This window comes from Globicephala melas, chromosome 11, assembly GCF_963455315.2.
Source record: "Globicephala melas chromosome 11, mGloMel1.2, whole genome shotgun sequence".
In the NCBI taxonomy this organism is placed as follows: domain Eukaryota; kingdom Metazoa; phylum Chordata; class Mammalia; order Artiodactyla; family Delphinidae; genus Globicephala; species Globicephala melas.
The window spans coordinates 42,726,285-42,749,236 of NC_083324.2; the positions used below are offsets into that span (position 1 = coordinate 42,726,285).

General features: G+C 41.4%; 1 protein-coding gene across 1 annotated transcript in view; it reads right to left on the minus strand.

Annotated features, from left to right (window-relative positions):
- SCN10A (sodium voltage-gated channel alpha subunit 10) overlaps nt 1-22,952 on the minus strand; it is an 88,061-nt gene that overhangs the window by 48,651 nt on the left and 16,458 nt on the right. Inside the window, exons 5-9 of the mRNA XM_060307229.1 lie at nt 21,758-21,838; nt 9,232-9,360; nt 8,551-8,642; nt 6,153-6,374; nt 5,687-5,750 (exon numbers count right to left, since the gene is read on the minus strand). Coding sequence (XP_060163212.1) covers nt 5,687-5,750; nt 6,153-6,374; nt 8,551-8,642; nt 9,232-9,360; nt 21,758-21,838 — 588 coding nt within the window. The remainder of the gene's footprint in view (nt 1-5,686; nt 5,751-6,152; nt 6,375-8,550; nt 8,643-9,231; nt 9,361-21,757; nt 21,839-22,952) is intronic.

Below are 22,952 nucleotides of genomic sequence, written 5' to 3' on the forward strand. Positions count from 1 at the left end.
TAGTTGAGGTGCGCAGGCTTCTCATTGCGGTGGTTTCTCTTGTTGTGGAGCATGGGCTCTAGGTGTGCGGGCTTCAGTAGTTGTGGTACGTGGGCTCAGCAGTTGTGGCTTGCGGGCTCTAGAGCGCAGGCTCAGTAGTTGTGGCACACGGAATTAGTTGCCCCGTAGCATCTGGGATCTTCCCAGACCAGGGGTCGAACTTGTGTCCCCTGCATTGGCAGGTGGATTCTTAACCACTGTGCCACCAGGGAAGTCCCTATGATTCATTTCTGAGTGTTAGACAAGATCTCATCTTGGGCCCTAGAAGAGGTACCCCCCCCCTCCCCGCCCCACCCCACCCTGGTAACATAATACCTTCATGTCAGAGTTTCATGCAAAGGGAAATGGCCTGGAGAAGGCTAGCTGGCTGCCCAGACATGACCCCATAAGATGGTGAGCTCTTTGCAAATTGACACCAGGGGAGGCAGAGTCAGTAAAACCTGAGCCAGTTGGCATCACCTGCAGAGTTGTCTTTCAAAGGAGGACTCACAGTTAGCCAAGTTCAGTGACCAATTACATGCAACAATCAAAACACCACTTCCGGGCTTCCCTGGTGGCGCAGTGGTTGAGAGTCCGCTTGCTGATGCAGGGGACGCGGGTTCGTGCCCCAAACCGGGAAGGTCCCATGTGCCCCGGAGTGGCTGGGCCCGTGAGCCATGGCCAATGAGCCTGCGCGTCTGGAGCCTGTGCTCCGCAACAGGAGAGGCCACAACAGTGAGAGATCCGCGTACCGCAAAAAAAAAAAAAAAAACCACCACTGTCCAATAACTGAGCACGTACTGTGTGCCTCTCTCACTCCTAAGTGCTTTACAAATGTTATAATTTCATCATCTCAATAATCCTTTTTTTAAAAACGGATGTGTGGTACTGGCACAAAAACAGAAATATAGATCAATGGAGCAGGATAGAAAGCCCAGAGATAAACCCACGCACATATGTCACCTTATCTTTGATAAAGGAGGCAGGAATGTACAGTGGAGAAAGGACAGCCTCTTCAATAAGTGGTGCTGGGAAAACTGGACAGGTACATGTAAAAGTATGAGATTAGAACAGTCCCTAACACCATACACAAAAATAAGCTCAAAATGGATTAAAGACCTAAATGTAAGGCCAGAAACTATCAAACTCTTAGAGGAAAACATAGGCAGAACACTCTATGACATAAATCACAGCAAGATTCTTTCTGACCCACCTCCCAGAGAAATGGAAATAAAAACAAAAATAAACAAATGGGACCTAATGAAACTTAAAAGCTTTTGCACAGCAAAGGAAACCATAAACAAGACCAAAAGACAGCCCTCAGAATTGGAGAACATATTTGCAAATGAAGCAACTGACAAAGGATTAATCTCCAAAATTTATAAGCAGCTCATGCAGCTCAATAACAAAAAAACAAACAACCCAATCCAAAAATGGGCAGAAGACCTAAATAGACATTTCTCCAAAGAAGATATACAGACTGCCAACAAACACATGAAAGAATACTCAACTTCATTAATCATTAGAGAAATGCAAATCAAAACTACAATGAGATATCATCTCACACCAGTCAGAATGGCCATCATCAAAAAATCTAGAAACAATAAATGCTGGAGAGGGTGTGGAGAAAAGGGAACCCTCTCTTGCAGTGTTGGTGGGAATGTAAATTGATACAGCCACTGTGGAGAACAGTATGGAGGTTCCTTAAAAAACTACAAATAGAACCACCATATGAGCCAGCAATCCCACTACTGGGCATATACCCTGAGAAAACCATAATTCAAAAAGAGTCATGTACCAAAATGTCCATTGCAGCTCTACTTACAATAGCCAGGACATGGAAGCCACCTAAGTGTCCATCATCAGATGAATGGATAAAGATGTGGCACATATATACAATGGAATATTACTCAGCCATAAAAAGAAACGAAATTGAGTTATTTGTAGTGAGTTGGATGGACCTAGAGTCTGTCATACAGACTGAAGTAAGTCAGAAAGAGAAAGACAAATACTGTATGCTAACACATAAATATGGAATCTAAGGGGGAAAAAATGTCATGAAGAGCCTAGGGGTAAGATGGGAATAAAGACACAGACCTACTAGAGAATGGACTTGAGGATATGGGGAGGGGGAAGGGTAAGCTGGGACAAAGTGAGAGAGTGGCATGGACATATATACACTACCAAACGTAAAATAGATAGCTAGTGGGAAGCAGCCGCATAGCACAGGGAGATCAGCTAGGTGGTTTGTGACCACCTAGAGGGGTGGAATAGGGAGGGTGGGAGGGAGGGAGATGCAAGAGGGAAGAGATATGGGAACATACGTATATGTATAAGTGTTTCACTTTGTTATAAAGCAGAAACTAACACACCATTGTAAAGCAATTATACTCCAATAAAGATGTAAAAAAAAAAAACAGATGTGGAAGCTGGGGTTCAGAGAGAAGTCAGCTGTCTAAAAGGACACAGATGCCAATGGATTTATTTAAAAGGAGAAACATAACTGTCAAGTAGTTTATGAAGGAAGGCCAAATTGAAGATGACTGCCTGGTGAGCACTGGGATGGCGAGGGCTGCACTGCCCTCTCTCTCACAGTAAGAGGGTGAGTTGGTATCACGAAGCATCTCTAAGCATTAGGCATGTGAGTGTTCCCCTGCACCCCAGTGAGATGGCCTGGTTGAGGAGACAGTAACGCCTTTTCTGTAGTTCTGGATTCTACTTCAGGATTCCTCCACCAACACCAATCCTGGGGGGTCTTCTTATTCCAGACATCCATACAAACACACATCCAGGAACCCACACAATTGATTAGGGCCTGACAACTTGATTATAACTAAATTCCAATTCTGTCTCCAACCTTGGTTGAAGATTTGCAAGTTTCCAGACTCTGTAGACCCACATATAAAGACAGTCTCTTGGTTCTGCTCTCCCAAGGAGCTAGTTAACCCATTACCTGTAGGTTTGCTAGTTAACACTAAGGGCAGCCTATTTCTATGTCTGCCATAGAACACTCTATAGCTGCTACACATCAAGAGCTAACTGCTCAGAGAATTAAATGAGACCACGGTGTAAAGGCTCTTGCAAGATGCCTTCAGCATAGCAAATATTGTATGTCAAATGCAGAAATAAATTTCTTGGTGTTTTTAATCTGAAGCTACCAAAAAGATGGACTAGAATAATGTATGTGAAAGAATGCTGAAAATCATCAAGTATTTCCTGGTACTTGTTCTCCACTTTGAGACCCTGGACTTTCTCCCTGCAGTGTCACTGGTCAGTGTGAGCTTTTGCTCAGGGCTCTGGCTTCTCTGCAGGTCAGCACAGAACCCAGGTTCGGTGTTCACAGCATGCTTGTCAGGGCTCACTCTGCCCATCATCTAAGCTGGCCTCTACTTAACATCCCAGCCCTATCCACTCCTTCCCCGCCTGGCCAGGACCTATGCAGCAGGATAGCTGGTCTCTCTCAGCGTTGGAGAGGGGCCCCCATGGATGGACCCCACAGCTTTACCACAGTCAGTGCATGGGCTACTGTGGAACCATCCTCATGAGAAATGCCATAATCCAGACAGGAGGAGGACATTGACGGGTCCTTGGTTTCAATTTAAGTCAAATGCAAATAAAAACTGACATCAGAACAACCCTCTTCCTGAACTCAAGAACCAAATGCCAAGTGCATTCGTGAAGAAAGAGGCCAAGGGGTCTGTGTTGCTCAAATTTTCCTGTTAGTCCCACCCCTCAGCTCTAGCTGAGATTGTTTTCCTGGGGAGCTGATGAAGGCAGAACTCCATAAAGTTCCCACCCACCTCCACTTGTGCAATATAGGGCTGTTAGCCACTCAGGGAGGAGGTTGTGTGGGCTCGGGGTTCCAGACCCCCTCGCCATGGAGATGGGAGGGATGAGTCTTTCTGATCTGTTGCCTGATCTCTTTCTGCTCACACCTGTTCCCGTGGTCAAAGCAGCAGGCAGACATGAGGGGCCCTCTACCCCTTTGCTTTGTCTCACATTCTATTCTGCTATCTAAAGGCTCCATCCGGGTTTCCCTGGTGGCACAGTGGTTAAGACTCTGCCTGCCAATGCAGGGGACACGGGTTTGAGCCCTGGTCTGGGAAGATCCCACATGCCGTGGAGCAACTAAGCCCGTAAGCCACAATTACTGAGCCTGCGCGTCTAGAGCCTGTGCTCCATAACAAGAGAAGCCACGACAATGAGAAGCCCGCGCACCACAATGAAGAGTAGCCCCCGCTCACCGCAGCTAGAGAAAGCCTGCACACAGAAACGAAGACCCAACACAGCCAAAAATAAATAAATAAATTAAAAAAAAATAAAAAATGTAAAGGCTCCATCCAAACCATCTCTTGTTCATCAAGCCTGGAGACATCCTGTTTACCCTTCAATCTCACCTCAGTCACCACCTCTAGGAAACCTTCCCTGACATCCTCCGTGCCTCACACCATCACCTCGCTGTGTTTCCCCAGCCCAGGGAGCCTCTAGGACAGCACTTGTACTTCACAGCATAGCATCTTTATGTATATGCATCAGAGCTCACAAACTGGCAGATTGCTAGTTGAATTTGCATTGCTAAAATATTTTGTTTGGCCCACAATATGTAGACATTTTCTGAAATTGGTAGCCAATGTTTATAGTTAAGAGAGTTTACATAAAAATTGAAATTTCCTGTCTCTCTTTTAAAAACTTGGACGTTCTGGAAACAGTGGACCCACATTTCCACATGACAACCAAAAGCTGAACTGAGAAGTGGCTACCCCTTTAGATGGAGCATGAACTCTCATGATCATGGTTCCCACCCAGCCTACTCCTCACATTTGTTGTTATGTGTCTGGCCTCTGCAAGAATTTGAAACTGCAAAGTCTGATGCATGTGTTTCTTCCTCTGCTATGTGAGGATAATGAAACCCATGTGATAGAGTTGTAATTAAATGTAGAGCATTTGACATAAAACATATTTAATAAATATTTGTTCCTTCCTGGGGCAGATTGTTTGTAAAAATGACCACAATTATTCCCATCCCTGTCTCCACACCCCTTTTAATATGATGTTGCAGGTTCTCCCAGCAACAGGTGGAGTCTATTCCCCCATTCCTTGGATTTGGACTGGCCTGTGCCTTGCTTTAGTCAATAGGATGCAACAGAAGTGACATTATGCCAGTTCTAAGCCTAGACCTCAAGAGACCTGGAACACTTCCACTCTTTCTCTTGGAATCCTGCCTCCACCAGAAGAATAAGCCTGGGCTAGTCTGATGGGGGGGGGGGGGTGAGAGACCACATGGAGCAGAGACAAAACACCCCAGCTGAGGCCATCCTAGATCAGCCAGACCCCTGCTAATCCATCTACTGTCTGCAGATGCATGAATGAGCCCACTCAATATCAGAAGAACAGTAGACTGATCTCAGCTCAATGTGCAGATCTGCAGAATCCTGAGCTAAGTAAATGGCTGGTGTTTTAGGCCACAAAATCTTGGGGTTGTTTGTTACACAGCAAGAGCTAACTCATACACTCCCTCCTCATGAGCCTGGGATGGCAGAGGCCATGACTTATTAATTTCTACATCTTCCTCAGGACTTGCAACCCAGGCTTCACCCAGAAAAAGCTGATGACAAGAAGGAGAAAGGGCTGCTGGGCATTGGTGCTATGTCATGGCTTGGGTACTCACCCTGAATCAGATCCATTGCCACACAGTAAGGGATCAGAAGTGCCTGGTTTGTTGGTGTAGAAATCTGCAAAATAAAGGAAGAATTGAAAGCCTCACATGGTTCTCAACCCTCAACTCAAGCCTTGAGTGGTGAAATCAACACCTGCTGAGTCTTCTGCCAGAGTGAGGAGAAAGCCCTTGGCCATGTGCCCTCACTGGATATGCTGAGACGCCTGGAAGGGGAAATGTCTCATCTGGGAAGAGAAAAGCTGAGCAGTGGCTTCAGCTTTGAGCTTCCTTCAGCAGAGGCAGAATGACCTGCCTCTGGATTTATAGCTCATTTCCTTGTAAAAGGAAATTTGGCAACAGAGAATGGGGGGGCCCAAAAGTAAAACACAACTCATGAGAAGCATTTCAGCAGAAAAGAGGAATCAAAATATATGTCTATACAGGTATGCAGGGGCTTCACACCCCCTGCCAACCAGACCTGGGTCCCTATGACAGAAATTCCACTCCCGTTTTTCATGAGAAGAGTAATTGGCCGTCTCGTTGACAACTGTGCAATTCTTGACACATTTGTTCTTGAGGTTGCCCTTGAAGAGCTGCAGGCCCACCAGGGCAAATACACTCAGGCAGAAGATGGTGAGGATGGTCACGTCAGCCAGCTTCCTCACCGAGTGGATCAGGGCTCCCACGATGACCTTCAGCCCTGTGGGAAGATGACACCGATACTGTCACGTGGATGAGGTGCCACACGCAGAACACACATGTGTGCCTGGCACGCTTGCATCTTAGCCACCCTACCCTCTCACTACACACAGGTGTGAGGTATTTTACAAACTCTAGGGCAGTTCCAACCCCAGTTTCTCATCTGAACCTTGTAATAAGTCTGAGAGGCAGACAGAGATTATTGTCCCATTGTAAAGATGAAGCAACTGATATCCAGGCAATGCATTTCATTTTAAAGCTAATAAATTCTGGAGAGTAGCAATTCAATTTAAAAAGTAATTGATGAGTACCTGCCATGTTCCAGGCACTACACTAGGCGTGAGGCTACTAACTTCATTCCAGTCATTTGGTATCTGTTTTTCTGTCCTTATCTCAGTCCTGGGAGGCAGCTCAAGGCTGGGGACACACGTACCTCAGCGTGTGTGAGTGTGTGTGTGTGTGAGTGAGTGAAAGAGAAAGAGAAAGAGAGGAGGAGGAGGAGGAGGAAGAAAGGAGGGAGAAAGGGGGAGAGAGAGACATGCAAGGGAGATAGAATGAGACAGAGATGCAAAGACACAGATGTACATAACAGTGTGAAGCCATGAGGGACACTGAGAGTCACTGAGGAAGAAACAGAGAATCTGAGAAGGAGCACAGCTGGCAGCAAAGATGGGGCCCCTGCTTGTTTAAGGAAAGATGATTTGTTGCTCTGGCAAAGGAAAACACCTTCTTCGGGAAAGCAGCTCCCCAGGTAGCAGAAAGAGCTCTAACCAGGGAAGCAGACTGTGATCTAGCCTTGCATTCTCATTCTGGTCAACAAATAACCCATTGAGCACACCCCTTGCCCCTTGTGGTCCCCTCTGGGAGCCGAGCAATGGTTAAGGCACTGGCCTGTGGTGGGGCTGTCTGATGAGTGAGGGGAAACTCCATAGCATTATTGAGCAGGTGGGCACACAGAGGAACAGCCCCTCACAGAAGCCTGGGAGTCGGGGTAAGATGGGGTGGAGGGTGGGGAAGATGGGAAGGACCAGGGAGTCTCCTTGAGGAGGTCAGAGCATGGCAGAGCCCTGAGGATGCATATGAGTTAAGTGAAGAGAGAAGGAGGGATTTCCTGACAGAGGAGCAGCATGGCCCAGGGCTGGGCAATGAGCAAAAGCTTTGAATGTCTGTGGAACCACAGGCAGATTCTGGAATGTGGTGTGAGGTGGGTACAGGAGAGAGATGAGGCAGGGAGAGGAGGAGGGTCAGGACAGGCCAGGTCTTGTAGACAAGGCTCAGGGTCTTCCTGGCTGGGAGTAGGTGAGAGAGGTACCAAGCAGCAGAACTGACTACTTATTGCTCTGATTTTCTTCATGAAGAAGCTTGTCCAGTGCAAGTTGGCAAAGACTTTTCAGTCGTTCCCTGCAGAACCAGTCACAGAACCGTGGAAAGGGACTTCTACTCTAGCGTGAGTATTTCTATTTCCCAGATGAGGGCATGGGTTCTCAGGGGTGAGGGAGGGTAGATAACCCATCAGGTCACAAGGGAGAAGCATTGAGTCCCATCTCAGGGCTGTTACCTGGTCTCTGGCCTCACTATCCCCTCCATCAACCCAGTGGAAGATGAGGAGTATCACTGGGCTACTTATTGGAGGCCTGGTAAGATGAGCCCTGGTATACTATTTTTGTTTCTGAATTGCCTGTAATCAAGAATTGTCTAATTATTTTCTCTTCTGTGGGTCCAAAGACAGGGCTGAGGCCCAAATTTTCAGATCCATGGAAACGGGGAAGATACCCACCAGAGCCTAGGACTGCCTTTTTCCTTCTTCACTGTTTCCAAGTTTACATTTTGGTTTAAAGTATAAATGAGAATCTGACTGGAGGCTTGCCTGAACCCCACAATGAGAACATAAAACGAAGACTTGACCTTTTTGTTCTTTACGGACACCATGGGGTACTGTGGACAGAGTGTTGGCTGAGAATCAGGACATGAGGTTTCCAGGTCACAAATGCCTCTAGTGATGAGGATTTGGGATTGTGTTTTCTACTCTCTGGGCCTCAGTTTCTTTGTCTCTTAAATGGGGACAGTAGTCCATGTCCCAGAAATTTATAGGGCTCTTGTGAAAATCAAAGTGGGACATTAGGCTGTGGAAACAAACATAAGCTCTATGAGTAAATGTACTGGTTAAAGCGGCTCACCTGGGATCACAGACACTGTTTTTAAAGCTCTAAGGACTCTGAACGTCCGCAGGCCTGAGATCCCTCGGAGATCTATGGCTTCACCAACATACCTGTAGGACCAGAAGTCAGTCAGCATCTCTGTAAGAAGAGGTACTTGGGAATTCAGGCAGCATAAATAAGGACAATTTTGGGTAACACCAGCCTAGGAAGGACCCAGAACAGACACTGAGAACCTACTAGCACTTCCACTTATAGACTGACATGAACACTGATTTAATTAAGGCAATATTTTCCAGAATGGCCCCTTTGAGAAGATGTATTGTGATCTAGAAGGCTCTGTGTGCTACATGTGTGGATGGATATTCAAGCATGTGGGTGTGGCCAACCCGTCTTCTCAGGCACTGGTTCTCAGGTAAAGACCTTCATATCTGGTAGGTACAAGGCTGAGCCTTGTCTGATCCACTTTGACAGGCCAGTTATCAGCTCAGATCTGAGGTCTCCAACTTCTCCCTGAGTGTATGGGACTAACCCTAGAAAATGACTCCCAAAGCAACAGTCTTTGGCAAAGAAACCCTAGGCCACACAGTCCCGAAAGAGGAAGCTGGACAGAGATAAGGAAACATCCCCAGAGTGGCAGCCTGGACACACCTACAAGCCCTACACAGATGCACATACAAGTCAGTGTGGAGAAATACTCACGCCAGGGTGATGACACTAAAATCCAGCCAGTTCCAAGGATCTCGCAGGTAAGTGAACTCATTTAGACAAAATCCTCTTGCCAGTATCTTTATCAAGGCTTCAAAGGTATAAATGACAGTGAAGACATATCTGGGAGGGAAGGTGGAAAGGGAGTATTAACTGTGCCTTGGAGAGAGCTCAGAGGGACAGTGGCTGTGATTGTTCCAAAGGAGAACGTGCAAAGATCATCGCCAAGGTGGGGAAGGGGAAGAAGGGAAGGTAGGGAGATGAGACGCAGACGGAGGAACTCAGAGGAGTCACACATATGGGTGGGGTGGGATGATCGGCAGCCTCTGCTGTTCTGAAGGTAGGCAGAGGGCGATGGCAGCTGAGAACCTCTGGCACCATGAGGTTCAGAACAAAGTTCCTCCTGTTCCATGAGGCTCCCCGAGGATTTCTGCCCTGAGGGAAGCTGGCAACTCCTCTCTCAACTTGTTGATGGCTGAAAATATGGAAGAGGGAGGAGGCCCAACTACATCCCTCCTCTCCAAACTTCTCTACTTCTGACTCTTTTCTTCTCATACCGTGCCTGGTCTGCCAGCATTTCTGGCCTCAGGGATCCCGGTCTGTTTACTGTCTAAGGCAGTAAACAACTAGGTGTCATGGAAGAAAAAAGCATCTGAGTTCACACACATTTTCTCAGGAGGATGGTTCCTGTTAGAGGAAGTCATCTCAAAACAGCCACTCTGCTGGGCACTTTGTGGGTTTGGATTTGAAGAGATGGATCTGAAGCTTAGGTTGAGAGTAGGGTAGTGTTTCTCAAGTGTTCAAAATCCCTCCATCACCAACAGCAGTGGTTCTCAGACTCTAGCACGCATCTGACCCCCTGGAGAGCTTGTTCAAGCATCTGATTTCTGGGCTGCACGTCCAGAGTTTCTGACTCGGTAAGTCTGGGGTAGGGCCCAAGAATTTGCATTTCTCACAAGTTCCCAGCAGAGCCTAATGCTGATGGCCTGAGGAACTACACTTTTAGAACCACCGACCAAAGGGATTCAGATGCATGCATAAATCACACTTAATTTTGGATACATTACATTTTAAAAGTTATAAAATTCTAAATGTAAGCCCTGGTATGAAAAATGAAAAGACTTTTGATTAAATATGGCAGATTGAAGACATGTATTTACCTCCAACCTTTTGGAAATCCTTCTTAAATGATAGTAAAAAGAATTTTTAAAAAAGCATAAATTCACTAGGGCAATGATAATGGAGAACATAACAGCACTCTGGAAATTAGAGTGAAGACGGATGAGTGGTAACTGACAGAGCAGACCCTAGAAAGCTGAAACCTTAGCTGGAAGTAGGGAGTTCCCAGAAGCAAGCCAACCCACATGGCAGAGCTCCTTAGGACTTAGGGATGCTAAATACCTCTGAAAGTGGGGCCTGGGGAGACAGTGGCAAGAGGGTCTGAAAGGGCAGTTTGAAAATCTTTACAAGAAGCAGTTGGGCTTTCTAAATCCCCCTCCTCACCAACCATTCAGGGAGGAACTGCCTCCTCTGATCTGGAAATAGACTGGATTGAACAAGAGGGAGAGAGTTGCATCCTGAAACAGGGGTATAAAGGAAAAATTTACATATGTACTAAAAGGCAGACAACCTTCCCACCCACCCACTTCTTCCCCTCAGTAAGTTCCTAGAAGCCTGTCAGTCAGGTTAACAGCTCAAGAAGTTGCTGCACTTTTAATATGGACAGCCAGCCAATGATCATCAGGAATCTGAAGCCTACTTCTAACACCAAAGACTAAAAGAACTGAACAGGAAAGAAAGAAAAAGAAAAAAAGACAATGCAGATAGAAGATGAGTCAGGAAAAAACCCTTATCATTAATATTTTTAGAGAGTTAAGAGATGAGAAGATACTGGATACATATAGAAGGCTATAACAAGAATATTCAAAGAACAAAAGAGAACTTTTGAAAACAAAAATATGATAGCAAAAGTAAAACATTAATAGAAGGTCTAGAAATAAAGTTGAGGAAATCTCACAGAAAGTGGAACAAAAAGAAATAAATAAGAGGTGATTAAAAATATGAAAATTCGAGAATTAGACTAATAGGTACAATGTCTGATTAATAGGAGACCTAGGGATTTCCCTGGTGGCCCAGTGGTTAAGACTCCACTCTCAATGCATGGGGCGCAGGTTCGATCCCTGGTCAGGGGACTAAGATATCACATGCTGTGCAGTGGCAAAAAAAAAATAGGAGATCTAGAAAGAAACAGAGAAGGAAATAGACAGGAGAAAATTACCAAAGAAATAATATAAGAAAATTTCCCTAAACTGAAGGATCAAAATATTCAGCTAAAATACCCATGAGTGTTCAGGAAAATGAATGAAAAAGGTTCATATCAAGGCACAACATCACAAAATTTGAGAACACTGTGCACAAAGAGAAGAGCCTAACTTTTTCTGAAGGAGTGAAAATCACAGGTCACATACAAAAGATTGAGAATCAAAATACCATCAGATTTCTTAATAGCAAAATTGGAGGTTATAAGACAGTGGAACAATGTCTTCAAAATTGTGAGGAAAGTAATTTCTAATTTATAGCTGCTTCCCCAGCTAAACTGTTTAGATGAGGCTAGTATAAAGATATGCCAAGTCTCAGAAAATTTATTTCCCACCTACCCATCTAAGAAAGTTACCAGAGGATATGCTCCACCAAAACAAGGAAGTAAACAATAACGAGGAAGATATGGGATGCAGGGGAGTGACAAATGGAATCCAAAAGAGGATGGAGAAGGAAAAATCTCTGGAAAAGAGCTGTACATCAGGCCTAGGGAACATCTAGACCAGATTGAGGCAGGAGTTGAGGGACTCTAAGAAGGCTTTCCCCAAGAAAAATGGAAACTGATGGATAATCTGATACGTTCAAGTAAATTTAAGCAATAATTAAACCTCTGGAGAACAGTTTAGTGATAAAATACAGAAATTAGTGATAAATATACAGAAAACTGAGCAAATGAAGAAATTAAATCCTTATTAACTCTAGAGAAAGCAAAAACATTGTGCAAAAAGGAAATGTAACCAAAGTATACTGCATGATACAGCTGTGAACAGTATTTGCTTAGCAATACTATTATTTAATCATATATGTAGTCAGACAATGTACATATTGTCTGATTATCTAACCAAAAATTATGATATAACTATATTGGGAAGAGGAGTGTGACAGAAAATGAGTGTTTGTATGTGGACCTAATCCCCTTTTCTTTCCATAACAGAAAGCTAATAGATAATATCTAATGTGGAAAAAATTTTTTAAATAGTAGTCTGAGGGCTTCCCTGGTGGCGCAGTGGTTGAAAGTCCGCCTGCCGATGCAGGGGACGCGGGTTCGTGCCCCGGTCCAGGAAGATCCCACATGCCGCGGAGCGGCTGGGCCCATGAGCCATGGCCGCTGAGCCTGCGCGTCTGGAGCCTGTGCTCCACAGCGGGAGAGGCCACAACAGTGAGAGGCCCGCGTACCGGAAAAAAAAAAAATAGTAGTCTGAGTATATTTTTAGAGCTAGAGAGGTATCAGAAGAAAGCAGTAAACAAATGGTGAGAGTGGTTGCTTCTGGAAATATGGGATTGGGGTGAGGAGATGAGAAACATGAAATTGCTGTTTTTGTTATAATCTTTATGGAGCTATGTGACCTTTTAAACCATGGATCTGTATATCTTAAATAAAAGTAAAAATTAAATTTAAAAGTGCATAGCAGTAATGTTTCTTTCCTATGTGTGAGAGGAGAAATAGTGTTTGAAATCATTCACAAAGAAATCTATATCTGCCTGGGTAGCAACCTGAGCTGTCAGCTGCCATAGCTTGTTGGGTTTCCCCCCACTCTTTATGTTTTCTAAATTAGAAAATCTTAACTCAGAATTATAGGTTGTTGGGAAGCTTTGACAGATATTTTGGCCTTTCAGGTCAAATGCAGATCCAGAAATTATGGAGAGAGTTCTCTCCAAAGGCTATTTTCAGTGTTTCACCAGAGGACAAGTGTCCCAGCTTAGTGCCACTGAAAGCTAGAAGGTTAAAGTTCTCGGCTTGGGAGACAGCAGCTGATGGAGTCACATCCTCTCTCTGGTGACATTTGGCTCACAAGGTATTTCTGCATGTTCAGTTGTAGCATTTGGATGTGATTTTTAATATGCAAAGACATATCTTAAGTGTTTTTCCTGATGAATGAAGAAAAGCATTGGTACTGGGGAAAAGTCAAACTCTCAGCCACTGAGCCATTTGCACCAATGTTAAGTTTTAAGAAGTCATGATGTCTAATCATTTAAAAATTCTGATATTTAGACCCTGAAGTCAAAGATCCAGACTATTCAAAATCCTAAATGTACTCCTGAGACATGCCATGTGTATTCACAGAAATAGTCATTTTAAAAGATTTAATATCTTGCTGGAAAACACTGCAAACCTTTTCTTGCTTGCCAGCCAGAGCAATTCAGTGTAGAAAAGCATCCTGTACTCACTTGTTTCAGCCCTGTAGGCTGAAGAAACATATACTAAGTGGTCACAATCAGTTTGTGATCACAACTTCCATGATGTCCCTCAACAGCGAATCAGGGTCTGGAAGTATGCTATGGACCCTCGCTATTTTCACAAATAATGTACATACCACATTGGAAGCAACATCTTCCATTGGTATAGCGATGCCCTTCCTTGCTGGCCATCTAGCTGGAGCTTCTTCAATATCAATTCAGCTATCTTTTCTTTTCTTTTTTTGCGGTACGCGGGCCTCTCACTGTTGTGGCCTCTCCCGCTGCGGAGCACAGGCTCTGGACACGCAGGCTCAGCGGCCATGGCTCACGGGCCTAGCCGCTCCGCGGCATGTGGTATCTTCCTGGACCGGGGCACGAACCCGTGTCCCCTGCATCGGCAGGCAGACTCTCAACCACTGCGCCACCAGGGAAGCCCTATCTTTTCTTTTTAATTGTAGTAAAATACATATAAAATTTACCCACTTTTAAGTATACAATTCAGTGGCAATAAGTGCATTCACAAAATTGTGCAACCATAACCACTAACCATCTCCAGAACTTTTTCATCATCCCAAACAGAAACTCTGTACTCATTAAACAACTACTCCCCATTCCTCCCTCCCCTGCTCCCTGGCAACCTCTGTTCTACTTTCTGTCTCCATAAATTTGCCTATTCTAGGTACCTCACATAAGTGGAATCATACAATATTAGTCCTTTTTGTGTCTGACTAACTTTACCTAGCATAATATTTTAAAGGTTCATACATGTTGTGGCATATATCAGAATCTCATTCATTTTTCAAGCTGAATATTCTGTTGTATGCACCTACCACATTTTGTTTATCCATTTATCTGTTGATGGACATTTATCCATTTATCTGTTGATGGGACATTTGGAAACAACCTTTTGACTACAGTGAATAATACTGCTATGAACATTGGTGTAGAAGCTAACATCCCTTTTTAACTCTGTTTCATAGTTTACAAACTAATCTTTAATTAAACCAGAAATCTCATCTTTTAAAATCAGCTTCATGATAAATAGGACAAAAAGTCATTGATCACTTCTCTCTCACATATATGGTGAAACTGTACTGACAACTGATTTATTCACAATTTTATTCAACTATAAAGTACAATGTCTGCTTGTTTACATACATAAGAGTCATTGATTTTTAAATGTCAGTCACATTATAAGAAATCCAATATTTCTGATGAAGGAATTCTATCGATTATTTCTCGCTTTTTGTCCAACTACAATCTTTGCCATTGATTTTGAAGCTGGTTTCATATCGTACTGGCAAGGGTATAATTTTGCTTGTTTTTGCTATGAGGGCAAATGATGACTCTATAGTTTTCATGTCTTTCAACTTTTAACATCAAATTTTGACAATTTTGTACTGGAAATCCTTATTTTATATTTGTACTAGAGACAGTCAGTTGGTTTAAAAGTGAGGTTGATAAACTTTATTAGAAAATAATATGGAAGTTTTGGTAGCTTTCTATTATTACTTGATAAAATGTTGAGATAATAACTTAGGTACTAGAACAAAGGGCTCATTGATCCAATAAAATTTAATTATCATTATTCATTGTCATGCTCCCTGTTTTTTAATTTATTTTTTATCAGCTTTTGTGAGATTATCCACATCCATTGTCCACTTGTCTCATGACATACAGATTCAAGCTTTATGTCTGTGACAGAGTCCATTCATTACTTATAGGATTTATTTTTCTATTTTCATCACTATTGTTATATTTCTGCAAACCACTTTTGAAATGATGGTTCATTTTCTGAATTGTAATATTATGTAGTGGTAAAGATGAGAAATGCAAGTTTAACAAATGTAAATGTAATGTCATAGGACAATAAAATACATTAGTTAAGATAAAGTGCCCATGATTAATTCCATGTTAACCAGTATGAACTGTCAGTCCTTGAAGTTCATACGCTGCTCTAAAGAACACGAAAAGTCAGAAATTCTATGTAAATTACAAATAATCTTACATTTCAGATTTTTAACTTATCTGTGCATAAAATGATTGCATTGCTTTTTCTTCTGAATCTGTCACATTTTTTAGAGGCTACTGAGAGCCTTCTAGTGACCAGTAGAGATCCTTCTATTACTTATTGAGAAACGCTGCAGGGGATAGAGAGCTGAATTACTCTGCAGAACAGAGTGAGAATTTGGAGTTCTCAGGGACAAGAGAGAAAGAAGACAGTGAGGCAGAGAGATGGAAAAGCAACCCAAAGGGACAGCTTATGAGAGAAGATTATAAGTCAGCCTCATTCACCAAGATAGGTCAAATGAAGTGCTGGCAAACTGAATCTAGCATTGATTAAGCTAGAACCATTAAAAGAGATTAGCAAATTTATTAATGTAAACTACTATATTAACAGATAAAAGACTATTTGATAATCTTAATAAATATAGAAATATTGATAGAAACCAACACTCATTCAAAATGAAACTCTTAAACCAGAAGTGAAAAGAAATTCCCATAACTTGATAAGGAGTAATTATGAGAATCCCATAGTTATCATGATAATAGTGAAATACTACATGCATATTATTTAGAATCAAGAACAAAAGAAATACGCTCACTATTATAGCTTCAATTCAGCATTGTGATGAAAGTCCTGGCCAGTTCAATAAAACAGGAAAAATAAACAAGTGGTATAAGAATCATAAAGGAAGAAACAAGTTCATCATTATTTGCAGATGATATACTTGTTCAAATAGGAATTGTTAAAAGAGTTCTGCAAGGTTGCTGAATGCAAAACCAATGTACAGAAATTTAATAACATTAATTTATTTTATCAATAAAAATAAATATTCAAAAGGGCAAGCAAAATGATATATAATGTACCTAGAGATAGGATATGTAAGAACTTTATAGAAGATGTCAAATGTTATGGAGGAATATAAAAGAAGGCATATATATATTAGGAGATACAATTATATATGTCATTGTGGCAGTTCTTCCTGTGGTAATAAATAAATTCAGTGCATTTACAATCAAAGTTTCAACAGAGTTGTAAGACAAGAACTTGAAAATCTGACCCTTAAATTGATATGGAAAAGTAAAGAAACAGGAAGAACCAAGATAATTTTAAAGAAGACAAATAAGGAGGGGTGCTATGATCAACCAGGCCAAATCTTATTATAAAGCTTTTAGATTGTATGGTGTTGACTCAGGAGTGACAAATAGCTTACTAGGAAAACAGACTTGAGTATGCATGAGAATCTGGTGCATGACAGAGGTAGTAGAAGGAATCACTAGAGAAATGATAATCTACTAAAATTGGTGTTGGAATAATCTTTATGGAAAAATATGAGAAGCCTATCACATATCATACACATACACTCAAAAGTCTGGGAGGATGAATTATCTACATGTAGAAAGAAATATGACTTTTAGAAGGAAATACAGGAGAATATATTATGGAATGTTAGATAGCAGTAAAATATATATGAAATGGATACATACATACATAGTGTTTTTAAAAAATTTTTTCTTCCCTAGAAATTTTATAATTTTAGTTTGGTTTTTTTTTTTTTCCCATCTAAGAGTTCTCTAAAAGAGGTTTTAAAAATTATCAAGTGGAAAGGTCTCTTTTTTTTTCTAATTTTGTTATTATTTTCTCATTTTATTGTAGTGTGATCAGAGAATATTTTCTTTATTATTTTACTTTTTGGATCTTGTTAAGGTTTTGTTGTTTAATATCGGTCAATTTGTATAGTTATTTTTCAGAGAATATAGTTTGAAAGATATTAATTAGATCTATCTTACTATGTCACTCCAGTTATCTGTATCTTTACATACTGTTTTATACATTTGATCTGTCATAGGGCTGAAAGAAATTAATTACACTTCCCTATCGCTACAATATTCTTGTCTACTTTTGTCTATTTTATTCTTGTCTTGTATATAATTTTTGGTTTATAAACATTGTTGCCACATTATTTGTTGCAAATATATACATTACTGTTTATGGATTATTTAGCATTACAAAGTGTCATTTTTGTCCTGTTTAATAATTCTTGGCCTAAATTCTACCTTCTCTGATGTTAAGATCATGCCTCCTGCTCTGTTTGCCTTTGCCTATATCTTTGCCCATTCTTTAATTTTGACCTTTCTGTATCACTTTGAGTGGTATATTTTTTAGTCAACGTAGAGTTCAATACTGCTTTGTTATATAACATGACTTTTTTTTTAAACAGATGAGTAAAATCCATTTATATTTATTGACATGATAGATTTATTTGATCTTTGTTTATATTACTTTGTGTTATGTTTTTTATTTATTTATTTTTGACTTCATTGGGTCTTCATTGCTGCGCGCAGGCTTTCTCTAGTTGTGGCGAGTGGGAGCTACTCTTCGTTGCGGTGCGAGGGCTTCTCATTGTGGTGGCTTCTCTTGTTGCGGAGCACGGGCTCTAGGCGAGTGGGCTTCAGTAATTGTGGCTCACGGGTTCTAGAGCGCAGGCTCAGTAGTTGTGGTGCACAAGCTTATAGTTGCTCCGTGTCATGTGGGATCTTCCCAGATGAGGGTTCGAACCTGTGTCTCCTGCATTGGCAGGCATATTCTTAACCACTGTGCCACCAGGGAAGTCCTTGTGTTATGTTTTTAATAGTTTTTAAAATATTTCATTGTCTGATATTTTTTATTTGCTTTATTTTTTTCTGTATGATTCTGAATTTAGAAGAGTTTTTATTTTAGTTCTGGTAGTTGCCTTAAAATATACATTTATAATCAAAACTATGTAATACATTGCCTTTACTATGCTATCTCTTTAAATAATATCTCTGATTGCCATTAATTCTCTTTCCTTTTCCCTCTGTTTTATCCATCATCTGAATGTATTAATAATATCTTTTTCCTGCTTACCTTTGTACTGTTAAATGTAATTATTTTTCATTCCTTGATGTATCAACTTTAAAGAGTGCTCTTTAATTTCTTGCTACTATAGAAGTGACAATAAGTGAACATCCTCTGCTCCCATGTTCTTCCCTCTTTCTAGTCCCAGTTTTTGCTATTTGTACCATGTCAACATTTTCAGGGCCTCTGGAGTTTTAGGGGGTAAAATGACTTGATCCCCATTTTTATCCCCCTCTGCAGGCACTGTCATTTAACAAGCCCTCGTCTGCTGAGTCATTTACCGTCCTCCACCCACTTTCGGTCTTCTGAGATTATTTTGACATCTTTTGTCCTCTGTGCTTTCCTTTCTACTTCTCTTTGTTCTTGTATATTTATACTGTTCTTATTCCCATGCTGTCATTTCATTGGCATTTTGAGAGGGTTGGGGTAAAACATATTCATGCTATTTTCCATATTTAACCAGAATCCCCAAATAACTCTTACTTTTGATAGAAAATGCTTTGCATTAGAAATTTAAAAGGATAGAAATTTTACATGCTATATCATCTTAGTATATATATGTGTGTGTGTGTGTGTGTGTATATATATATATATATATATATAGAGAGAGAGAGAGAGAGAGATAATAAACTACAATTCTAACAGCAATTTATCTACATAGTTACTGTCTTCTGACATATTTTTCAGTATTCTGCATTTAATGCAATGGCCATTTATTTTAAATTTATTTTGTTTTGAAGCTTTTCATTATGATATGTAACAAACATAATGAAAATGCACATGAAACAAAAATTAGTTGTAAAATGAACGGGTCCAGCCGCTCTGCGATATGTGGGATCTTCCCAGACCGGGGCACGAACCTGTGTCCCCTGCATCGGCAGGCGTACTCTCAACCACTGCACCACCAGGGAAGCCCAGTTTTTTTTTTTTTTAACCTTCAAAAAGCTTGATGTCTTTGTCTTTCACAAAGAAATTTAGATCTTAATCCACCTAGAACTGATTTTTGTGTTTGGTGTAAAATTGGATGTTCAATGTAATTTTTCTGTTGGGATTCCTAATTCTTCAGCATCATTTACTGAAGACTGCCCTTTCCCTGCTGTTTTGCAGTGCCACTTTTGTCAGCAATTCAAGGTTTGTACGTGCATTGGCCTGTTTATGGGCCAACTATTCTGTTCCACTGGTCTGACTAATCTTACACCAATGGCATACTGTTTCAATCATTAGAGCTTATAGTAAATCTTGATATCCAGTAGAGCACATTATTTTCTCCTACCTTGTTTTTCTGTCTCAAAAGTGTCTTGGCTATAATTGGCTCTTTGCATTTTCATATAAATCTTAGAGTCAGTTTGTCAAGTTATATTAAAAAAAGCCTGTTGGGAGCTTTGCTGGTGGCGCAGTGGTTGAGAGTCCACCTGCCGATGCAGGGGACACGGGTTCGTGCCCCGGTCCGGGAAGATCCCACATGCCGTGGAGCGGCTGGGCCCGTGAGCCATGGCCGCTGAGCCTGCGCGTCCGGAGACTGTGCTCCGCAACGGGAGAGGCCACAGCAGTGAGAGGCCCGTGTACCACAAAAAAAAAAAAAAAAAAGCCTGTTGGGATTTTGATTGGAATCACGTTAAATTTATTAGTCATTTTGGGGAGCCTTACAATATTGTGACTTTGAATCTAAGAATACAATATATCTCTCCATTTTGGGGGTTTCTGTAATATTACTAAATATTTTTATAATTTTCTTTTTAGGGATTTTACTCATACTTTGATAGTCTTATCTCTAGAAACTTGATATTTTTAACTGCCAGTGTAAATGGTATTCTTAAAAACTATTTTATTTTCTGTTTGTTGCTAGTATATATATACAATTGATTTATGTATATTAATTTGTACCTAGCTGCTTTTCTATACTCTTATTAATTCTAATAGTTTACCTCTAGATTACATTGGCTATTTTATGTACATAATTATATTATCCATAAATCATGGCATCTTTGGTACTTATTTTTTCTTTGAATTTTATTTTTTTATACAGCAGGTTCTTATTAGTTATCTATTTTATACATATTTCTTTTCTTATTCTTATACCTTTTCTTTCTCTTCCTTGCTTTACTACACTGGCTAGGATCTCCTTTACAAAGCTGAATACAACTGATGTAACAGAGATCTTTGCTTTTTTTCCTTCTGATGTCAAAGAGAAAGTTTGCTGTGTTTCACAATTAAGTATGATGTTTACTCCTTTCTTCAAAGTGGTTACCCTTTATCAGAGTACAGCAGTTCCCTTCTACTTCTACTTTTCTAAGAGTTTTTAATCATAAACAGATATCAAACTTTATCAAATGACTTTTCAGCATCAATTAATATGACCACTTTATTTTTCTTCTTTATTAATAGAAATAGAACATATTTTCTATTGTGGCATGTATTAATTTACAGTCAGCAAAAGACAAAAATTACAAAGTTGGAAAAAGAGAAAGCTCTACAAAGCTCCTGTTATTATACCAAAAATATGCCCTGCTTGAGCTGGGCAGGGGGCAACCGTCCCAGATGGTTTGGTGAAGAATGTTTTTGGAAAGCCCTCACAGTCTGAAACTACAGAGATTCTATCATTAACCCAGGGAGATAGAATAATCTCAGGAATTTTATGGTCACTTTGAGGTATACAGCCAACAGCTTCATTCATGGGTTATTTTCTGAATATGTTCAAGAACCATTTGTTCTTGGTTCTGCATCTCTTTCTCTTTCTGAGTAGGACTTCCCTCAACTGCATTCAGGTGTGCACCTAACAGGTGAGGGGGGGGAGGCAGGGGGTTCATCTGCCCTGGCCACCCCAGACCAATGAAATCAGACCCTCTGGGGCTGGACCCAGGCATTAATATTTTTTAAATCTCCCCAGGGGATTCCAATGGGCAGCCAAGGTTGAGAACCACTCATCTATAGCTCTTTGAAGCTGAATATCATATGTGTGTTTATAAAACAAAGTCCACAGAGAAGATATCTAAGCATTGCAAAGTCAGATAGGCAATAGGATTCCACATTACCCAAATGAGACCAAGCAGGATGAATAAGAGAAAAAAGTCTCCCAGTGAAGGAACAGAAGGAGAGGACAGAAAGGAAAGGCACAAGAATGACAGCAAATCTACTCACTCCATTCTCTCTGGAAGTTCGGTTTGGGTCATGCCCACACAATTGACCAAAATAGTGATGGTTATAAATAAACTGAACCACCTGAGAGGCCTGTGTTAAGGAAAAGCTGAGAGTCACCACGTTTTCCTGAGGTCACTTCTGATCACCTTGACGCTGAATTGATTAAATCCATAACTCTTTAGCTAGGATCAACTTTATGTTCTTGTCACATAATAACAGCTGACACTGAGTGCCTACCCTCGGCTGAATACTTCGTCCACATTATTTCTAATACAACTAACCTACAGGTGGATATTATTACCTACACTTTGGAGCTAAGCAAACAGGCTGACAAAGCTTAAATATTTTTCCAAAGTCATATAGCTAGTCAACCATGGCGCTGAGATGTGGACTCAGATTGTCTGAAAATAGAACCCTGAGCAAGATGAAAAGAAACAGAATCCCTTTTCCAAAATGTCCTTCTGCCCTGACACCTGTATTTCACTATACAATATGGCCTGAAATTTCATCCTGCAAATGTCTCTTTTTTCCTAAAAGACAAGGAGAATGTAATAGCGCCTCCCTTATCCATGGTTTCATTTTCTGCAGTTTCAGTTACCTGTGGTCAATGGTGGTCTGAAAATAAGCTTTAAATTATCCACCATTCTGAGTTAATGTGATGACATTTCAGCCTTCCCACTCCCTCCCACCAGGGATCCCCAACCAATAACATTGTTTGCTTCTGACACCCAACCATCGACATCATCATGGCTCCATGATCTGGGGTCACCCAAAGCACATGCTCCTCCCTCTGACTTATCATCAGGAGGTCAATAGTAGCCTAATGTCCTGTCACAATGGCTACATCATTCGCCTCGCTTCATCTCATCACGTGGGCATTTTACCATGTCACATCATCACAAGAAGAAGAAGAGTGAATACAGTACAATAAAGAGAGACCAGGGCTTCCCTGGTGGCGCAGTGGTTGAGAGTCTGCCTGTCGATGCAGGGGACACGGGTTCGTGCCCCGGTCCGGGAAGATTCCACATGCCGCGGAGCCGCTAGGCTCGTGAGCCATGGCCACTGAGCCTGCGCATCCGGAGCCTGTGCTCCGCAACGGGAGAGGCCGCAACAGTGAGAGGCCCGTGTACCACAAAAAAAAAAAAAAAAGAGAGAGGGACCACATTCACCTAACTTTCATTACAGTATTTTGTTA